Genomic DNA, 20,301 nt, shown 5'->3' with positions numbered 1-20,301 from the left:
AGAGTTCTGACTCAGTTTGATTGAGATTCTTTGGCATGACCTTAAAGAATCAACCTATGACATATTTGAATTCAAACAATTCTGCAAAGACGAGTGAGCCAAAATTCCTCCACAGTGATGTGAAAGACTCATCGTCAGCTATTACGAATGCTTTTCTGCAGCTCTTGATGCCAAGAGTGGCACAACAAGTTATTAATAAGTTCATGGGTTAATTTCTTTTTTACACAGGAGCACATAGGGACGTTTTTCCCCTCGATAAATGAAATCATCATTTAAAAACTGCATTTTGTATTTACTTGCGTTATCTTTGTCTAATATTAAAATTAGCTTGATGATCTGAAACATTTAAGTGTGACAGTAGGAAGAGGGAAAATACTTCTTATCAGCACTGCATGTCAGGTAAACGTACGTTTTAAGACTCCTGTTGGATCCTGGGAAGGAGATCCCTTTGAGGCTATGTCGGGAAGGACCAAATCAAACACGGTGGTCAACCCTTGGTAATAAGGGAGCAGACAAAAGAAGCCTTAAAGTGAGGTGTACGCCAACTCAGATTCAATTATTAGTTATACCTCCCTAGCAGAGCACTTTATTTTGAGTTGTTTAAGCAAAAGCAGTCTAAGGAGCTTGGAAAGAAAAGCGTCTGGACTTCTTTAGGTTGCTTGAAGACGTTTCACCTCTCATCTGAGAAGCTTCTTTCACCGGATGAGAGGTAAAACGTAAGGAAAAGCAGCTCCTCTAACTTCCTACAGTTTGGAGGAAATTGTAAAATTGTAATTAATAACTGTAATTAATAATTTATAAATTGATTTTATTACAAAAATAGTATAGTGCATTGAAGAAGCACTGGTTTTTGCTGGTATACATTGTCAGTTATAGGTCTTAGAAATAAATCTGGAATCAGAAAAAACTGATACTAATGAAAACTGCTTGTTTAGTTTCAAAATTTATGCATCTTTTTCTACAAGATTAGATTTTCTTTTCAAAACATATGAACGCTACTTTTCACTGCTTTTTGCTGCACAGCAGGTTGCTCTGTGTGTTTGATTTGGCAGTTTTATGTCAGATGGTCCTTCTGACACTACCCTAAAGCGAATTTGTGTCTCCGGTTGGAATCAAGGCAAGCAACTTATTGCCTGTAAAATCTGTTTTGTTTTATAGGTTATTTTTTTCACACAAGTTGAACCCATCTTTCCACATATCCTACGGTTACTATACAATGAATCACTTGAGAACTTGTCAATCACTGCTCTAAATCAACAGAGGCTTTAACAGGACCAGAAACTTGTCACCTGTCCAGCATCTTATACTGGCTCTGAGCCTGTGGGATACTTTTGTTGGACCTAACAAAACTTAAACTTATTTCGTCAATAGTAAAAGTCTCCTCTGTCACCATGATTCATCATGAGTACACACCCAGTAACCACCACTAGCACTGTGAGATTTATCTTATTTTTTCATCCATATTTAATTAATAAGACTAAAATTTACCTTTCCTTCCTGGTGTCTAAACATTGTTTACCCCAAAACACTTTGGTCCTTCAAATGAACAGGTACAAAAAAGAAACCAAACACATCAGACATGACAATAAAGCTATTGCCACATATGAAATAGCCATAAGCAGGATGACCCTTATGGACACAAATAAACTCAGAGTACATTAAGTGCCAGGCAATTCTTCTAGCACCTTCTAAGCACCCACCTGTTGCTATAGATGCACCTTGTTTGCATGAACAAAGCTTGAGAATAAAGCCTGCAGCCAAATTGTGGTTCAGCTCAGAGACACATACTGTGAACCAAGAACATTTGGGAAATCGCTGGCACTATGTGAAATTAAAACTATATTTGGACCATTGTCCATGGACCATTTATTTTCTGCCCTTTATTTTAAAAACAAATGGCGCCAAAACCTTGTATATTATTATTATTATTATTTTATTATTATTTTACTTTACATTTATTAACAAAAACTAAATTCCAGATAAAAGACTGAGAGGAAATTCGCATGGACCTAAACAAATACAGTCTGCTTCATGTGCGCTTCAATTAGGTGAGCAGAGATGTCGTTTTAATCTTCCAAACTGTCTGACGGAACTTTTAATGCCAGTAAAATCTCTATATGAGGCACCAGGATACAAACCAATAACGTTTTGATTGTTGTGGTTAATATGAACAGGTTCCGCAGGTCTGCTTCGGTTTTATTAGATCACTGCCCGGGAGAAACACGACAGCTAATCCTCTAAAAGGTGGATAGGTGAGATAAGAAGTGGGACACGGAGTCTGCGCCTGTCTGTAGCACACCTACCGTACTTGTTAGGCTCCCTGTTGTACTCCAGGATAGGCACCGCAGCGCCGGGGTCCAGGGGTTCGAACACGGAGTCTTCAAGTGGCTCTTTTTCCTGCCCCGTGTCGGCGCTGCTGCTGCTGCTGCCGCCGGTGTCGAGTCCCGGGTCAGCGGCAACCGCGTCCAAGTGAGCCCCCTGTACGGGGACCGTCCCTCCACCGCCAACAGGGACTACCACAAATCTGTCCCCCATGTCCTTTTTATTCACCTGTGGAACTTTTCAGTGGAGGACAGCACAACGGTTAGTTTGTGCTCCTCACTCTGCGCGTGTAAGCACACAGTACAGCCAGCACTTCCCGCTCACGCCTTCGACCAGAGGATTGATTACAGTATGGCTGTGCCCGCCCTCTCTGCTCGCTCATTGGTTTAGAATGCCAAGGAGCGCTGTCAATCGTTCCCAGAAGCAAATCAGAGTTGTCGAAATCTGTTAATTGTGAACAGGGTTAGTTACTAATATTTCTATCAAATTAACGATATTCTCCTCAAAAATTCGAAGTTCTGTAGTTATTACATTATGATTTAGTTGCTCAAAGCCCCCAAATAAAATCAAAATGACAATAGTGAATACATTTTCAATCTTCAAAAGTTCTTATATTTAATTTTAAATATATTCTAAAAAGATATTCGTTTTTATTTAAAACTGAAGGACCATTAGGCAGCAAAAAATATAATTTAAAAACGCAGGCGCAAACAGGATCCTTAAAATAGTGCATGTTAGAACCCTGCTGTCACAGTGGGCCACATGTACTGGCATCACACTGGACTCATTACAGGCTTTTTTAGTGAGCTCAAGTGATGGGGTAATTAACACCCACTCTTTACATCCTCCCCATCAATAGCCTTTCACAGAGACTCAATAGATCATTCTAATTTAAAAAGTAAGGATGGGTTAGTCATTTGTCAACACCTTGCCATAATAACTTTGGTATGTTCCAGCTTAGAATAAATGGTTCCTTAATACTGCAGGAGAAAATGAACTCTCATATTTCCCAGCAGTTTTGATACATAATCAGAATGGAAACAACACACCCTTGGACTCAGCTTTGGTATTCTCAATTCCACAGGCTTAAGCATAGCTCACACCTAGCATCCTTAACATTTCTAGTATGTTTGGCTTTTGAGACAAAAACACAAAATCTGCAGCAAATTCTTAAAAAAAATTAAAGATGCCAAGCAAATTGATGACCCCCCCCCCCCCCCCCCCCCACACACACACACACACACACACACACACACAGAATTATAAGTTGATAACGAAGTGAGGCAAAATGACCAAAAAGACATGTATCCTACAATGGATGGGCATGAAAATAGGTGAAGACTAAAAAAAAATCCTAATCGGAATACTTTATTAATCCCAGAGGAAATAATGTGGTCAGTTATTTCAGCACCGTAAGAACAGCAACTAACTAAACTAAATTAAATGATAACATTTATTACAAAGTTACCAAATATAATAAAATAGCTCTAATAAATACAAGTAATAAAATGACTGCAACTGAATACAAAACAAAAGAAAAAACGAAGAAGAGGAAAGAAACAAGATGCAGGAAAACTATAAATGGGCATAAAACAACAAAGAGGGTCACAATTGTCATGGTCCTGCGACCATGACTCAGTGACTTTATGTTTATGTACTTATTGTTATTACTTTCATTATTATTCATGGCTGTTTTGGGATGGTTTGTGTTTGGGATTTTAGACACTGGGTTCTGGGTTTGTGCTCCCTCTGTTGGTCCCTGGTGTTAGTGTTCCCCTGTCTCGTCAGGTTAATCAGGTCCAGCTGTTTCCCCCATCTCTGTGTGATTTCCCAGTGTCTCTTTGTGTATTTATAGCGTGTGATTTCCTCTGCTCCTGGTCGCGTCGTCTGTGTTCCTACCTGTGTTCATCCTCTGTGTTACCCTGTGTACTCTGCATCTACCCTGTGAAATCCTCTGCGTGCTCTCCCTGCTGTTCTCCCTTCGTGTTCAGGTTTGCCACTCCTTTGTGTAGTTTCACCCAGTTTAGTTCATCCGTAGTTCTGTTTTGCCATCTCCTCTTTATGTTTGTTATTATCAATAAATCACCCTCACACCTGAATGAGTGCTGCGCTTTGAGTCCTCCTTCCACTCTCCACACGGCCGCTGCCCCGGACCGTGACAACAATAGAAAAGATGCAATAGAATTTATTTTTTATTTTTTCTGCAAAAGTAGATGCAAGTCAGCTATAAAAACACAAAAACTGAAAGTGTTTAAAAAGAACAACAAAAAAGAACAACACACACTCTAACGAAACAAATAATGATCAAAGGGATGCATAAAAATAAAATAAAACAAACTGAAAAAAACTGAAGAAAGAAAAACCAGAGGAGAGGTATAACAAAAATACAAAGGGACACCAAATGGCCAAAAAGAGATGCAAAGTCTGTGATAATGTAAAATGACCCGAGTCCAAACAACCTGACATTGTCATTTTATATCTCTTTCTGTGGGTGTCTTCCTCTTTTGTAGCAGGGTTGAGGGCTTTTTATATGTCTGAGTCTACTGGTCTATTATGTCTTCATAGGTATTATTTAAAGCAGTTATTTTGACTTCACTAAGAGTATAACTACAGATCAAGTCAATTTTATTAAAGCAGAAAACTTGAATCTTATTAGTCGCCTGACTAATGTACTAACTTCATTACAAAAGGCTTCTGAACTTGCAAACCTGATTGTTTCCTTTTCTAATGGCCTCTTCAAGCTTCTCATATGCCTCGTAGTCTGTCATATACTTTTTGGTTATCCACAGATTCTCAGGAGAGAATATTCTGGATGAACTCCAGGAGACCACTCAGACAGTAATTGCTTGAAGGGTGTTACGTGGACTAAAATAGACAGCTGGCAGAACAGTTGGATGACTGGGTTGGGGGTGGGGGTGTGTTGAGTTTACAGAAGTACGTCGGGCCACTGTGTGCTTGAAACGAAAGGAAGGAACCACACCAATGATGTGCAATGTATAGTTCATGCTTGTTTGTAAAGACGCTGACTGTATGAATGCATGAAGCCTTGATACAGCACATGCACACACACAGACACACACTGGGTGTGAGACTAAAATACAGGGCTGACAAAGAAACTTGTAATCCTCCATGTCTGTGTTGTTTGAGTCATCCGCAGCTAAACTCATCGGCTCAGTTCAGAATGATTTACAGGCAGAACCAAATGAAATGCAGATTACTTTTTAAAGCTGGGTGATAACAGATGTGGCTTTTAGAGCACAATCACAGCTGCAAGTGTTCATGGTGATACATGTCCCCCGTTGTCTATGGGAAGTCACACATCTGATGTTTGCTCTGTCATCAATGTGCAAAAAACACGGCACAACAAACACACTTAAATTATGCAGGAAATGAAAAACTTTGTCTGTTTTGATCAATTAACTAAAAAATAATGTAAATTAATGGATAATAATGTTAATATATAGTATAGTTAATATATAGCACAGTAACTATATACAATATAGTTAAAAAGAATAATGATAATAATGTGGAAATCAACTTTGAAGATTATTTTAATGAGTCATACACAAGCTGATAGTTTTATTTGTAAAACTGTTCAAAAGTCAAAGTCTTTCTTGGGGAAAACAAGAAAATCTTTTTTTGTGCCTGAGCAAAGATATTTTACTCATAGAGTACATTTCTTTTTTTTTTTTAAGTATTTAATTTTGGTTTGACATTTGAATTTGTCTCTAGATAACTGAGTGAAAAGAGCAGGTCTGAGCTGCTGAGTGTAATACACATGAATAGTCTCATTAGAAATATGGATCAGCAGTCCACAAACATGTTGTCATAGAGATTATCCTCAGGGAAGGAGCTGAGCAAACTGGCTGCTGAGGTGAAGCTGCTGTTGTCAGGGTGCCTCATACATTCAGCCCTCTTGACCTGGGTTTCAGGTCATGACACAGAAGTGTATTTCTGCTCGCCGTCACTGCCATGTAATCCCAAACTAGAAAAAAATTAACAAAGCATACAAAAAATACTCAAAAATGTCAAATTCGTCTCCTTTTTGTGTCTTTCATAACTCTAAGTCAGTATTTGGAACCAATGCTATTTAGATTTAATGTGTCAAACTCTTAACTTTCAGTGTAAGTAAATAATATTTCAGCTATTTGCTGTAGTTTTCTCAGTGCCCAGTTTTATACCGAGTCCTCTTTCATTCATCACAGTGACAATTACAGTCATAGGTAGTATGGCTCGGTAGTTCTCTAAAGAAACCTCTAGCAATGATGGAGCCAATGTGGGTCAGTGCCATAGCATGAAAAGAAGTTTTATTCTGAAATGGGTCGACCATCACAACAGACAGGGGTGGGTGGGTTATATAGATGTGGCATCATCGGCTGTGTAGGCTGAACAGATCTCACCGGGGGACGTGATGTAAGAGTGCAGAGAGATGCTGTGAGGAGCAGAGGCCCAGCTGCCACGCCTAGGCACGTTTCAAAGAGTGTTTCGTCATCCAGGAATGAAACAGCCCCTCCTGAAATTACAGTTTCAATCAGCAGTGTTTTTTTGTTGTGATAAGATACCAGTAAATTGATTTTTTAAATTTTACGTTTACTGTGCTAAAGTGTAGACACTGACACAGAAAAAAATCACAAAATGAATACAAAAATAGCAATCCAAAAATGGCCTAAAAGATGTGCTTAAAGTTTAAAAGAATAAAGTTTAGTGTCAAATTGCTTTGTTTTTTTAAAATTCAAAATTAACTTTATTATACTTTATTTACCACTCCCTTCACACATGCATTAAATCTGGCTCTTAATGAAGCTTTCAGTTGGCTCTGTGAAGTGTCTGTTTCTGTTTGTCCTCTCACTCAGATCCTATTCCCTCCACTTCTCTTTCTGTTCAGGTTTGTGCTGTTTGGAGCAAAAATACTCTGACAAATTTCTCCCCAAAAAACTTCTCTTCTTAGGAACCAACCCCACAGGAACTGATGCGGAATATGTCCAGCGAGCCAAATGGCTCAGATCTTCATCCCTGGTTACCTTGTACAGACTTGTTGTTGTTGTACAACACTGTTTCACCTGCAAAAATACTCTAGAAAGAGGGATATAGCTTGCTAATGGATGATTTTTTGAAGGCGTCTTTGAGGAATTATCAGTTTCTGAATGTGAATAAGATCAGAGAGATAATAACTGAATCCAGAAGGAGGAGAACAGCTTCTGTCAGTGTATCCTGAGACACGAATGTTGATGTGGTGAAGAAATCACCATATTAACACTGGGGTGGCTGTGGCTCAGGTGGTAGAGCAGATCAGCTACAGGATTGGAAGGTTGGTGATTCGATCCTTGGCTTCCCCAGTCTACATGCCAAATATCCCTGGGCACGATACTAACCTCAAGTTGCTCTCTGATGTGTTCATCGGAGTGTGAATCTGTGTGAATGTTTATTAGTTTGCACTTGAGTTTAGAAGTGCTTATGTGAATTGGTGAATGAGGCATGTTGTATAGAGCGCTTTGAGTACCCCGGGAGAGTAGAAAAACACTATATGAGTATCAGTCCATTTACCATAACATAAAACTTTCAAGTCTTCTAAAGCATATAGTTAGGACTGGACCAGGTGACCCTGAATTCTCCCTTAGTTGTGCTGCAATAGACGTAGGCTGCCGGGGGATTCCCATGATGCATTGAGTTTTTCCTTTCCAGTCACCTTTCTCACTCACTATGTGTTAATAGACCTCTCTGCATTGAATCATACTTGCTATTAATCTCTGTCTCTCTTCCACAGCATGTCTTTATCCTGTCTTCTTTCTCAACCTATTGCAGCAGATGGCCGCCCCGCCCCTTTCTGTTAAAAGGGAGTTTTTCTTTCCCACTGTCACCAAAGTGCTTGTTCATAGGGGGTCATATGATTGTTGGGTTTTTCTCTATATCTATTATTGTAGGATCTACTGTATAATATGTACAATATAAGCTTTGAGGAGACTGTTGTTGTGATTTGGCGCTATACAAATAAAATTGAATTGAAAGTGAATTGAAGAGTGCAAGTACTTGGGCATCACTAGCAACAAGAGGTTGAACTAGAAGACCACCACTGAGGCTGAATATACAAAAAGGGATGAACGAGTGCTGTTTCCTAAAAAAAACTGGGATACTGGCATGTAAAGCAAAATGATGGAGGTTTTCTATAGCTCAGTTGTTAAAATAAATTAAATTCAATAACTTGCATGCTCAAAAAAATGCTTTGTGTCACTCCCATTTCTTCATGTTGAAGCGCTACTTGGAACCTTGTTTTCAACTGGTCTTAAACTTTTGATCGTGACTGCATCTCCTGCGCTGGCACTCCCAGATAGCCAGCCTCCAGCAGGACAGTGGGTACCACAGTCCCAACTTTTAGGGTATGGCTCAAGGAAGGCAACAGGGCTCCCAAGACAATGATTTTAAAGAGAGATAGGAAACATTAACAGTGCTTGTTTTTGTGTGTGTGCATATGGCACACTGTTTGTAATGAGATCCCATGGGCTGCATGTAAAGGGACACATGTGTGCATGTATGTGTGCCTGCATCTGAGTGAGACAGAGAGAGCATCAGTACAGATCACATCTATACTTAATACCACAGTGTGCATGTGAATGTGAAGCACAGCTGGCAGCCAGACAGATGTCAGATCCTCCGTATGTATCAGGACAGCACTAAGACGAAACCTGGCTTCATCAGTGATCAGTGGTTAAGTTGAGATCTTCGGGACTTTTAAATACATTCTTTAACTTTGTGATTGAAAGTGCTGGAAAATATTCTTATTGGGAATGTTTCAAAACCAGCCTCTGTTGGAATTGTGTTGCCTTAGTTTCACAGTTTGGTGTCAAGGTTTTTCACACAAAACCTTGACACCAAGTGTTTATTGAACCTTCTGACAAATAAAAGTAAATTTTGTGGCAATTTATTGCTTTACACAAGCTAAAGATTGACTGTGGTAATTGCTGTCTTGTGTTGTTTTTTTGTCTACTCACTCACCAGTGCATTTGTTAAGCTCCCCAGTATATGTCACTGATTTTCACCACTGGCTTCAGATTTAGCATGCCATATTTCATGCAAATCACATGAAAGCTGGAGTGAACGCCTGTGATCATCTGTGGTATCATATCTCCCTCTTGTGGACTTATCTGTGCCTGCAGCACAGCACAGAGCATAATATTCACCAGGGGCAGATTGAGGGAAATTTTCTTAGGGTGGTATGAGGGCAGCATGGCAATCAAATGGGGTGGCAAAATCAAAGCCCATTTTTTTACACATATGCAGGTGTTACATTCTGTAATATGCATTATGTACCAGCCCTTGGCATCAAGAATGACAGAAGAGTTTCGAACAGATGCTGCCTTTTATTTCCTCACCTGCTCATTCTCTGGACATTGTTGAGCACCGTGAAAACTATAAAACAGGAAAAACTGATAACCGTACAGTCTCTTTGAACAGTAACAATAGGCAATAAAAACTAATGAGCTAAAATTAAATCAGATAAACTAAAAAAAAAATAAAAATTTGAGATTTAATTTGAATGTATTTATTTAAAAGGGACAGTGCAGTTTAACATAGTCCAAATACAAAACATGAAACTGATGTAGCGCACATAAGTTTATAGCTATTGCTAATTTTCAACAATTGTCCCTTGTTGGGCTTGCAATCAAAATAGATAAATTTTACAATAAAACATACATTTTCATAAAACCCAAAATACATCATAAATACAATTACAATTAATAGAAAATAAATTTAAATTAAATTAAAAATCATCAGTTAAAATGACTACATCTCTGATTTCCCTTTAACCAAACATTAACCTTCAATGTAAAGGATCTGATGTCTGTAATCAATTTGATTTCGGTTGGAAGTGTGTTCCACAGATGGCAAGCCTTTATGGAAAAAGCTGACTGACCAAATGTAGATCTGCGATATGATATCTTGCAGTTGCCGTTCACCATGCTCCTAGTAATACAATTACTAGCTTATCTCTGGATGTATCTATTAAGACACTCTGCGGCCATCCTATTTGTACATTCAAAGTCAAATTTAAGAAATCACAAATGATTAAAACTCTTAAAACTAAGTAGATTATATTTCTTTAAAATGTGACAGTGAATACATGCATTTGAATGGGAAACTCGCCTGAAACAAAGTATATGTTTTCATTATGTGAATAATTTTAAAATCTTAGCTCAAACGGCTGCAAAACCTGTTCTGTTTGCCCAGCACGGGGATATTGAGTTCTATAAGATAAAGCCATAAACATGGTTGTCTGAGTCTTCCATCAAAAGTTACAGCGATTTATATGAAGTTGTTCAAAAACGCTTTATTTCTCCAAGACAATGCGTTTCTCACTGTTACATGCATTTGAATGGGAAACTCGCCTGAGACAAAGTATAGGTTTTCATTATGTGAATAATTTTAAAATCTTAGCTCAAACGGCTGCAAAACCTGTTCTGTTTGCCCAGCACGGGGATATTGAGTTCTATAAGATAAAGCCATAAACATGTTTGTCTGAGTCTTCCATCAAAAGTTACAGCGATTTATATGAAGTTGTTCAAAAACGCTTTATTTCGCCAAGACAATGCGTTTCTCACTGTTACATGCATTTGAATGGGAAACTCGCCTGAAACAAAGTATAGGTTTTCATTATGTGAATAATTTTAAAATCTTAGCTCAAACGGCTGCAAAACCTGTTCTGTTTGCCCAGCACGGGGATATTGAGTTCTATAAGATAAAGCCATAAACATGTTTGTCTGAGTCTTCTATCAAAAGTTACAGCGATTTATATGAAGTTGTTCAAAAACGGTTTATTTCGCCAAGACAATGCGTTTCTCACTGTTACATGCATTTGAAAGGGAAACTCGCCTGAGACAAAGTATAGGTTTTCATTATGTGAATAATTTTAAAATCTTAGCTCAAACGGCTGCAAAACCTGTTCTGTTTGCCCAGCACGGGGATATTGAGTTCTATAAGATAAAGCCATAAACATGTTTGTCTGAGTCTTCTATCAAAAGTTACAGCGATTTATATGAAGTTGTTCAAAAACGCTTTATTTCGCCAAGACAATGCGTTTCTCACTGTTACATGCATTTGAATGGGAAACTCGCCTGAAACAAAGTATAGGTTTTCATTATGTGAATAATTTTAAAATCTTAGCTCAAACGGCTGCAAAACCTGTTCTGTTTGCCCAGCACGGGGATATTGAGTTCTATAAGATAAAGCCATAAACATGGTTGTCTGAGTCTTCCATCAAAAGTTACAGCGATTTATATGAAGTTGTTCAAAAACGCTTTATTTCTCCAAGACAATGCGTTTCTCACTGTTACATGCATTTGAATGGGAAACTCGCCTGAGACAAAGTATAGGTTTTCATTATGTGAATAATTTTAAAATCTTAGCTCAAACGGCTGCAACCTGTTTGCCCAGCACGGGGATATTGAGTTCTATAAGATAAAGCCATAAACATGTTTGTCTGAGTCTTCTATCAAAAGTTACAGCGATTTATATGAAGTTGTACAAAAACGCTTTATTTCGCCAAGACAGTGTGTTTCTCACTGTTACATGCATTTGAATGGGAAACTCGCCTGAGACAAAGTATAGGTTTTCATTATGTGAATAATTTTAAAATCTTAGCTCAAACGGCTGCAAAACCTGTTCTGTTTGCCCAGCACGGGGATATTGAGTTCTATAAGATAAAGCCATAAACATGTTTGTCTGAGTCTTCTATCAAAAGTTACAGCGATTTATATGAAGTTGTTCAAAAACGCTTTATTTCGCCAAGACAATGCGTTTCTCACTGTTACATGCATTTGAATGGGAAACTCGCCTGAAACAAAGTATAGGTTTTCATTATGTGAATAATTTTAAAATCTTAGCTCAAACGGCTGCAAAACCTGTTCTGTTTGCCCAGCACGGGGATATTGAGTTCTATAAGATAAAGCCATAAACATGGTTGTCTGAGTCTTCTATCAAAAGTTACAGCGATTTATATGAAGTTGTACAAAAACGCTTTATTTCGCCAAGACAGTTTGTTTGTCACTGTTACATGCATTTGAATGGGAAACTCGCCTGAGACAAAGTATAGGTTTTCATTATGTGAATAATTTTAAAATCTTAGCTCAAACGGCTGCAAAACCTGTTTTCCCAGCACGGGGATATTGAGTTCTATAAGATAAAGCCATAAACATGTTTGTCTGAGTCTTCTATCAAAAGTTACAGCGATTTATATGAAGTTGTTCAAAAACGCTTTATGTCGCCAAGACAATGCGTTTCTCACTGTTACATGCATTTGAATGGGAAACTCGCCTGAAACAAAGTATAGGTTTTCATTATGTGAATAATTTTAAAATCTTAGCTCAAACGGCTGCAAAACCTGTTTGCCCAGCACGGGGATATTGAGTTCTATAAGATAAAGCCATAAACATGTTTGTCTGAGTCTTCTATCAAAAGTTACAGCGATTTATATGAAGTTGTACAAAAACGCTTTATTTCGCCAAGACAGTGTGTTTCTCACTGTTACATGCATTTGAATGGGAAACTCGCCTGAGACAAAGTATAGGTTTTCATTATGTGAATAATTTTAAAATCTTAGCTCAAACGGCTGCAAAACCTGTTCTGTTTGCCCAGCACGGGGATATTGAGTTCTATAAGATAAAGCCATAAACATGTTTGTCTGAGTCTTCTATCAAAAGTTACAGCGATTTATATGAAGTTGTTCAAAAACGCTTTATTTCGCCAAGACAATGCGTTTCTCACTGTTACATGCATTTGAATGGGAAACTCGCCTGAAACAAAGTATAGGTTTTCATTATGTGAATAATTTTAAAATCTTAGCTCAAACGGCTGCAAAACCTGTTCTGTTTGCCCAGCACGGGGATATTGAGTTCTATAAGATAAAGCCATAAACATGGTTGTCTGAGTCTTCCATCAAAAGTTACAGCGATTTATATGAAGTTGTTCAAAAACGCTTTATGTCGCCAAGACAATGCGTTTCTCACTGTTACATGCATTTGAATGGGAAACTCGCCTGAAACAAAGTATAGGTTTTCATTATGTGAATAATTTTAAAATCTTAGCTCAAACGGCTGCAAAACCTGTTCTGTTTGCCCAGCACGGGGATATTGAGTTCTATAAGATAAAGCCATAAACATGTTTGTCTGAGTCTTCTATCAAAAGTTACAGCGATTTATATGAAGTTGTTCAAAAACGCTTTATTTCGCCAAGACAGTGTGTTTCTCACTGTAACATGCATTTGAATGGGAAACTCGCCTGAGACAAAGTATAGGTTTTCATTATGTGAATAATTTTAAAATCTTAGCTCAAACGGCTGCAAAACCTGTTCTGTTTGCCCAGCACGGGGATATTGAGTTCTATAAGATAAAGCCATAAACATGTTTGTCTGAGTCTTCTATCAAAAGTTACAGCGATTTATATGAAGTTGTTCAAAAACGCTTTATTTTGCCAAGACAATGCGTTTCTCACTGTTACATGCATTTGAATGGGAAACTCGCCTGAAACAAAGTATAGGTTTTCATTATGTGAATAATTTTAAAATCTTAGCTCAAACGGCTGCAAAACCTGTTCTGTTTGCCCAGCACGGGGATATTGAGTTCTATAAGACAAAGCCATAAACATGTTTGTCTGAGTCTTCTATCAAAAGTTACAGCGATTTATATGAAGTTGTTCAAAAACGCTTTATGTCGCCAAGACAATGCGTTTCTCACTGTTACATGCATTTGAATGGGAAACTCGCCTGAAACAAAGTATAGGTTTTCATTATGTGAATAATTTTAAAATCTTAGCTCAAACGGCTGCAAAACCTGTTTGCCCAGCACGGGGATATTGAGTTCTATAAGATAAAGCCATAAACATGTTTGTCTGAGTCTTCTATCAAAAGTTACAGCGATTTATATGAAGTTGTACAAAAACGCTTTATTTCGCCAAGACAGTGTGTTTCTCACTGTAACATGCATTTGAATGGGAAACTCGCCTGAGACAAAGTATAGGTTTTCATTATGTGAATAATTTTAAAATCTTAGCTCAAACGGCTGCAAAACCTGTTCTGTTTGCCCAGCACGGGGATATTGAGTTCTATAAGATAAAGCCATAAACATGTTTGTCTGAGTCTTCTATCAAAAGTTACAGCGATTTATATGAAGTTGTTCAAAAACGCTTTATTTTGCCAAGACAATGCGTTTCTCACTGTTACATGCATTTGAATGGGAAACTCGCCTGAAACAAAGTATAGGTTTTCATTATGTGAATAATTTTAAAATCTTAGCTCAAACGGCTGCAAAACCTGTTCTGTTTGCCCAGCACGGGGATATTGAGTTCTATAAGATAAAGCCATAAACATGGTTGTCTGAGTCTTCCATCAAAAGTTACAGCGATTTATATGAAGTTGTTCAAAAACGCTTTATTTTGCCAAGACAATGCGTTTCTCACTGTTACATGCATTTGAATGGGAAACTCGCCTGAAACAAAGTATAGGTTTTCATTATATGAATAATTTTAAAATCTTAGCTCAAACGGCTGCAAAACCTGTTCTGTTTTCCCAGCACGGAGACATTGAGTTCTATAAGATAAAGTCATGAATACGTATATCTGAATCTTCCATCAAAAGTTACAGCGATTTATATGAAGTTGTTCAAAAACGCTTTATTTCGCCAAGACAATGCGTTTCTCACTGTTACATGCATTTGAATGGGAAACTCGCCTGAAACAAAGTATAGGTTTTCATTATGTGAATAATTTTAAAATCTTAGCTCAAACGGCTGCAAAACCTGTTCTGTTTGCCCAGCACGGGGATATTGAGTTCTATAAGATAAAGCCATAAACATGGTTGTCTGAGTCTTCCATCAAAAGTTACAGCGATTTATATGAAGTTGTTCAAAAACGCTTTATTTCTCCAAGACAATGCGTTTCTCACTGTTACATGCATTTGAATGGGAAACTCGCCTGAGACAAAGTATAGGTTTTCATTATGTGAATAATTTTAAAATCTTAGCTCAAACGGCTGCAAAACCTGTTCTGTTTGCCCAGCACGGGGATATTGAGTTCTATAAGATAAAGCCATAAACATGTTTGTCTGAGTCTTCTATCAAAAGTTACAGCGATTTATATGAAGTTGTTCAAAAACGCTTTATTTCGCCAAGACAATGCGTTTCTCACTGTTACATGCATTTGAATGGGAAACTCGCCTGAAACAAAGTATAGGTTTTCATTATGTGAATAATTTTAAAATCTTAGCTCAAACGGCTGCAAAACCTGTTCTGTTTGCCCAGCACGGGGATATTGAGTTCTATAAGATAAAGCCATAAACATGTTTGTCTGAGTCTTCTATCAAAAGTTACAGCGATTTATATGAAGTTGTACAAAAACGCTTTATTTCGCCAAGACAGTGTGTTTCTCACTGTTACATGCATTTGAATGGGAAACTCGCCTGAGACAAAGTATAGGTTTTCATTATGTGAATAATTTTAAAATCTTAGCTCAAACGGCTGCAAAACCTGTTCTGTTTGCCCAGCACGGGGATATTGAGTTCTATAAGATAAAGCCATAAACATGGTTGTCTGAGTCTTCTATCAAAAGTTACAGCGATTTATATGAAGTTGTACAAAAACGCTTTATTTCGCCAAGACAGTTTGTTTGTCACTGTTACATGCATTTGAATGGGAAACTCGCCTGAGACAAAGTATAGGTTTTCATTATGTGAATAATTTTAAAATCTTAGCTCAAACGGCTGCAAAACCTGTTTTCCCAGCACGGGGATATTGAGTTCTATAAGATAAAGCCATAAACATGTTTGTCTGAGTCTTCTATCAAAAGTTACAGCGATTTATATGAAGTTGTTCAAAAACGCTTTATGTCGCCAAGACAATGCGTTTCTCACTGTTACATGCATTTGAATGGGAAACTCGCCTGAAACAAAGTATAGGTTTTCATTATGTGAATAATTTTAAAATCTTAGCTCAAACGGCTGCAAAACCTGTTCTGTTTGCCCAGCACGGGGATATTGAGTTCTATAAGATAAAGCCATAAACATGTTTGTCTGAGTCTTCTATCAAAAGTTACAGCGATTTATATGAAGTTGTTCAAAAACGCTTTATTTCGCCAAGACAATGCGTTTCTCACTGTTACATGCATTTGAATGGGAAACTCGCCTGAAACAAAGTATAGGTTTTCATTATGTGAATAATTTTAAAATCTTAGCTCAAACGGCTGCAAAACCTGTTCTGTTTGCCCAGCACGGGGATATTGAGTTCTATAAGATAAAGCCATAAACATGGTTGTCTGAGTCTTCCATCAAAAGTTACAGCGATTTATATGAAGTTGTTCAAAAACGCTTTATGTCGCCAAGACAATGCGTTTCTCACTGTTACATGCATTTGAATGGGAAACTCGCCTGAAACAAAGTATAGGTTTTCATTATGTGAATAATTTTAAAATCTTAGCTCAAACGGCTGCAAAACCTGTTCTGTTTGCCCAGCACGGGGATATTGAGTTCTATAAGATAAAGCCATAAACATGTTTGTCTGAGTCTTCTATCAAAAGTTACAGCGATTTATATGAAGTTGTTCAAAAACGCTTTATTTCGCCAAGACAGTGTGTTTCTCACTGTAACATGCATTTGAATGGGAAACTCGCCTGAGACAAAGTATAGGTTTTCATTATGTGAATAATTTTAAAATCTTAGCTCAAACGGCTGCAAAACCTGTTCTGTTTGCCCAGCACGGGGATATTGAGTTCTATAAGATAAAGCCATAAACATGTTTGTCTGAGTCTTCTATCAAAAGTTACAGCGATTTATATGAAGTTGTTCAAAAACGCTTTATTTTGCCAAGACAATGCGTTTCTCACTGTTACATGCATTTGAATGGGAAACTCGCCTGAAACAAAGTATAGGTTTTCATTATGTGAATAATTTTAAAATCTTAGCTCAAACGGCTGCAAAACCTGTTCTGTTTGCCCAGCACGGGGATATTGAGTTCTATAAGACAAAGCCATAAACATGTTTGTCTGAGTCTTCTATCAAAAGTTACAGCGATTTATATGAAGTTGTTCAAAAACGCTTTATGTCGCCAAGACAATGCGTTTCTCACTGTTACATGCATTTGAATGGGAAACTCGCCTGAAACAAAGTATAGGTTTTCATTATGTGAATAATTTTAAAATCTTAGCTCAAACGGCTGCAAAACCTGTTTGCCCAGCACGGGGATATTGAGTTCTATAAGATAAAGCCATAAACATGTTTGTCTGAGTCTTCTATCAAAAGTTACAGCGATTTATATGAAGTTGTACAAAAACGCTTTATTTCGCCAAGACAGTGTGTTTCTCACTGTAACATGCATTTGAATGGGAAACTCGCCTGAGACAAAGTATAGGTTTTCATTATGTGAATAATTTTAAAATCTTAGCTCAAACGGCTGCAAAACCTGTTCTGTTTGCCCAGCACGGGGATATTGAGTTCTATAAGATAAAGCCATAAACATGTTTGTCTGAGTCTTCTATCAAAAGTTACAGCGATTTATATGAAGTTGTTCAAAAACGCTTTATTTTGCCAAGACAATGCGTTTCTCACTGTTACATGCATTTGAATGGGAAACTCGCCTGAAACAAAGTATAGGTTTTCATTATGTGAATAATTTTAAAATCTTAGCTCAAACGGCTGCAAAACCTGTTCTGTTTGCCCAGCACGGGGATATTGAGTTCTATAAGATAAAGCCATAAACATGGTTGTCTGAGTCTTCCATCAAAAGTTACAGCGATTTATATGAAGTTGTTCAAAAACGCTTTATTTTGCCAAGACAATGCGTTTCTCACTGTTACATGCATTTGAATGGGAAACTCGCCTGAAACAAAGTATAGGTTTTCATTATATGAATAATTTTAAAATCTTAGCTCAAACGGCTGCAAAACCTGTTCTGTTTTCCCAGCACGGAGACATTGAGTTCTATAAGATAAAGTCATGAATACGTATATCTGAATCTTCCATCAAAAGTTACAGCGATTTATATGAAGTTGTTCAAAAACGCTTTATTTCGCCAAGACAATGCGTTTCTCACTGTTACATGCATTTGAATGGGAAACTCGCCTGAAACAAAGTATAGGTTTTCATTATGTGAATAATTTTAAAATCTTAGCTCAAACGGCTGCAAAACCTGTTCTGTTTGCCCAGCACGGGGATATTGAGTTCTATAAGATAAAGCCATAAACATGTTTGTCTGAGTCTTCTATCAAAAGTTACAGCGATTTATATGAAGTTGTTCAAAAACGCTTTATTTTGCCAAGACAATGCGTTTCTCACTGTTACATGCATTTGAATGGGAAACTCGCCTGAAACAAAGTATAGGTTTTCATTATGTGAATAATTTTAAAATCTTAGCTCAAACGGCTGCAAAACCTGTTCTGTTTGCCCAGCACGGGGATATTGAGTTCTATAAGATAAAGCCATAAACATGTTTGTCTGAGTCTTCTATCAAAAGTTACAGCGATTTATATGAAGTTGTTCAAAAACGCTTTATGTCGCCAAGACAATGCGTTTCTCACTGTTACATGCATTTGAATGGGAAACTCGCCTGAAACAAAGTATAGGTTTTCATTATGTGAATAATTTTAAAATCTTAGCTCAAACGGCTGCAAAACCTGTTTGCCCAGCACGGGGATATTGAGTTCTATAAGATAAAGCCATAAACATGTTTGTCTGAGTCTTCTATCAAAAGTTACAGCGATTTATATGAAGTTGTACAAAAACGCTTTATTTCGCCAAGACAGTGTGTTTCTCACTGTAACATGCATTTGAATGGGAAACTCGCCTGAGACAAAGTATAGGTTTTCATTATGTGAATAATTTTAAAATCTTAGCTCAAACGGCTGCAAAACCTGTTCTGTTTGCCCAGCACGGGGATATTGAGTTCTATAAGATAAAGCCATAAACATGTTTGTCTGAGTCTTCTATCAAAAGTTACAGCGATTTATATGAAGTTGTTCAAAAACGCTTTATTTTGCCAAGACAATGCGTTTCTCACTGTTACATGCATTTGAATGGGAAACTCGCCTGAAACAAAGTATAGGTTTTCATTATGTGAATAATTTTAAAATCTTAGCTCAAACGGCTGCAAAACCTGTTCTGTTTGCCCAGCACGGGGATATTGAGTTCTATAAGATAAAGCCATAAACATGGTTGTCTGAGTCTTCCATCAAAAGTTACAGCGATTTATATGAAGTTGTTCAAAAACGCTTTATTTTGCCAAGACAATGCGTTTCTCACTGTTACATGCATTTGAATGGGAAACTCGCCTGAAACAAAGTATAGGTTTTCATTATATGAATAATTTTAAAATCTTAGCTCAAACGGCTGCAAAACCTGTTCTGTTTTCCCAGCACGGAGACATTGAGTTCTATAAGATAAAGTCATGAATACGTATATCTGAATCTTCCATCAAAAGTTACAGCGATTTATATGAAGTTGTTCAAAAACGCTTTATTTCGCCAAGACAATGCGTTTCTCACTGTTACATGCATTTGAATGGGAAACTCGCCTGAAACAAAGTATAGGTTTTCATTATGTGAATAATTTTAAAATCTTAGCTCAAACGGCTGCAAAACCTGTTCTGTTTGCCCAGCACGGGGATATTGAGTTCTATAAGATAAAGCCATAAACATGGTTGTCTGAGTCTTCCATCAAAAGTTACAGCGATTTATATGAAGTTGTTCAAAAACGCTTTATTTCTCCAAGACAATGCGTTTCTCACTGTTACATGCATTTGAATGGGAAACTCGCCTGAGACAAAGTATAGGTTTTCATTATGTGAATAATTTTAAAATCTTAGCTCAAACGGCTGCAAAACCTGTTCTGTTTGCCCAGCACGGGGATATTGAGTTCTATAAGATAAAGCCATAAACATGTTTGTCTGAGTCTTCTATCAAAAGTTACAGCGATTTATATGAAGTTGTTCAAAAACGCTTTATTTCGCCAAG

At 37.5% G+C, this 20,301-nt stretch overlaps 1 protein-coding gene across 1 annotated transcript in view; it reads right to left on the bottom strand.

Annotated features, from left to right (window-relative positions):
• Positions 1 to 2,635, bottom strand: part of LOC147321498 (solute carrier family 12 member 7-like) — a 65,011-nt gene extending 62,376 nt beyond the window's left edge. The window contains exon 1 of the mRNA XM_086305427.1: positions 2,304 to 2,635. Within this exon, the coding sequence (XP_086161553.1) occupies positions 2,304 to 2,535 (232 nt within the window). The 5' untranslated portion in view covers positions 2,536 to 2,635. The remainder of the gene's footprint in view (positions 1 to 2,303) is intronic.
• Positions 2,636 to 20,301: the final 17,666 nt, after the last annotated feature.

The sequence above is a fragment of the Aulonocara sp. 'chitande type north' Nkhata Bay genome, linkage group LG9 (assembly GCF_057382095.1).
Source record: "Aulonocara sp. 'chitande type north' Nkhata Bay isolate Kocher_YH1m ecotype deep benthic linkage group LG9, A_spYH_male_GT1.1, whole genome shotgun sequence".
In the NCBI taxonomy this organism is placed as follows: Eukaryota; Metazoa; Chordata; class Actinopteri; order Cichliformes; family Cichlidae; genus Aulonocara; species Aulonocara sp. 'chitande type north' Nkhata Bay.
The sequence above is the reverse complement of the archived record's forward strand: the minus strand, read 5'-3'. Positions and strand labels throughout refer to the sequence as shown.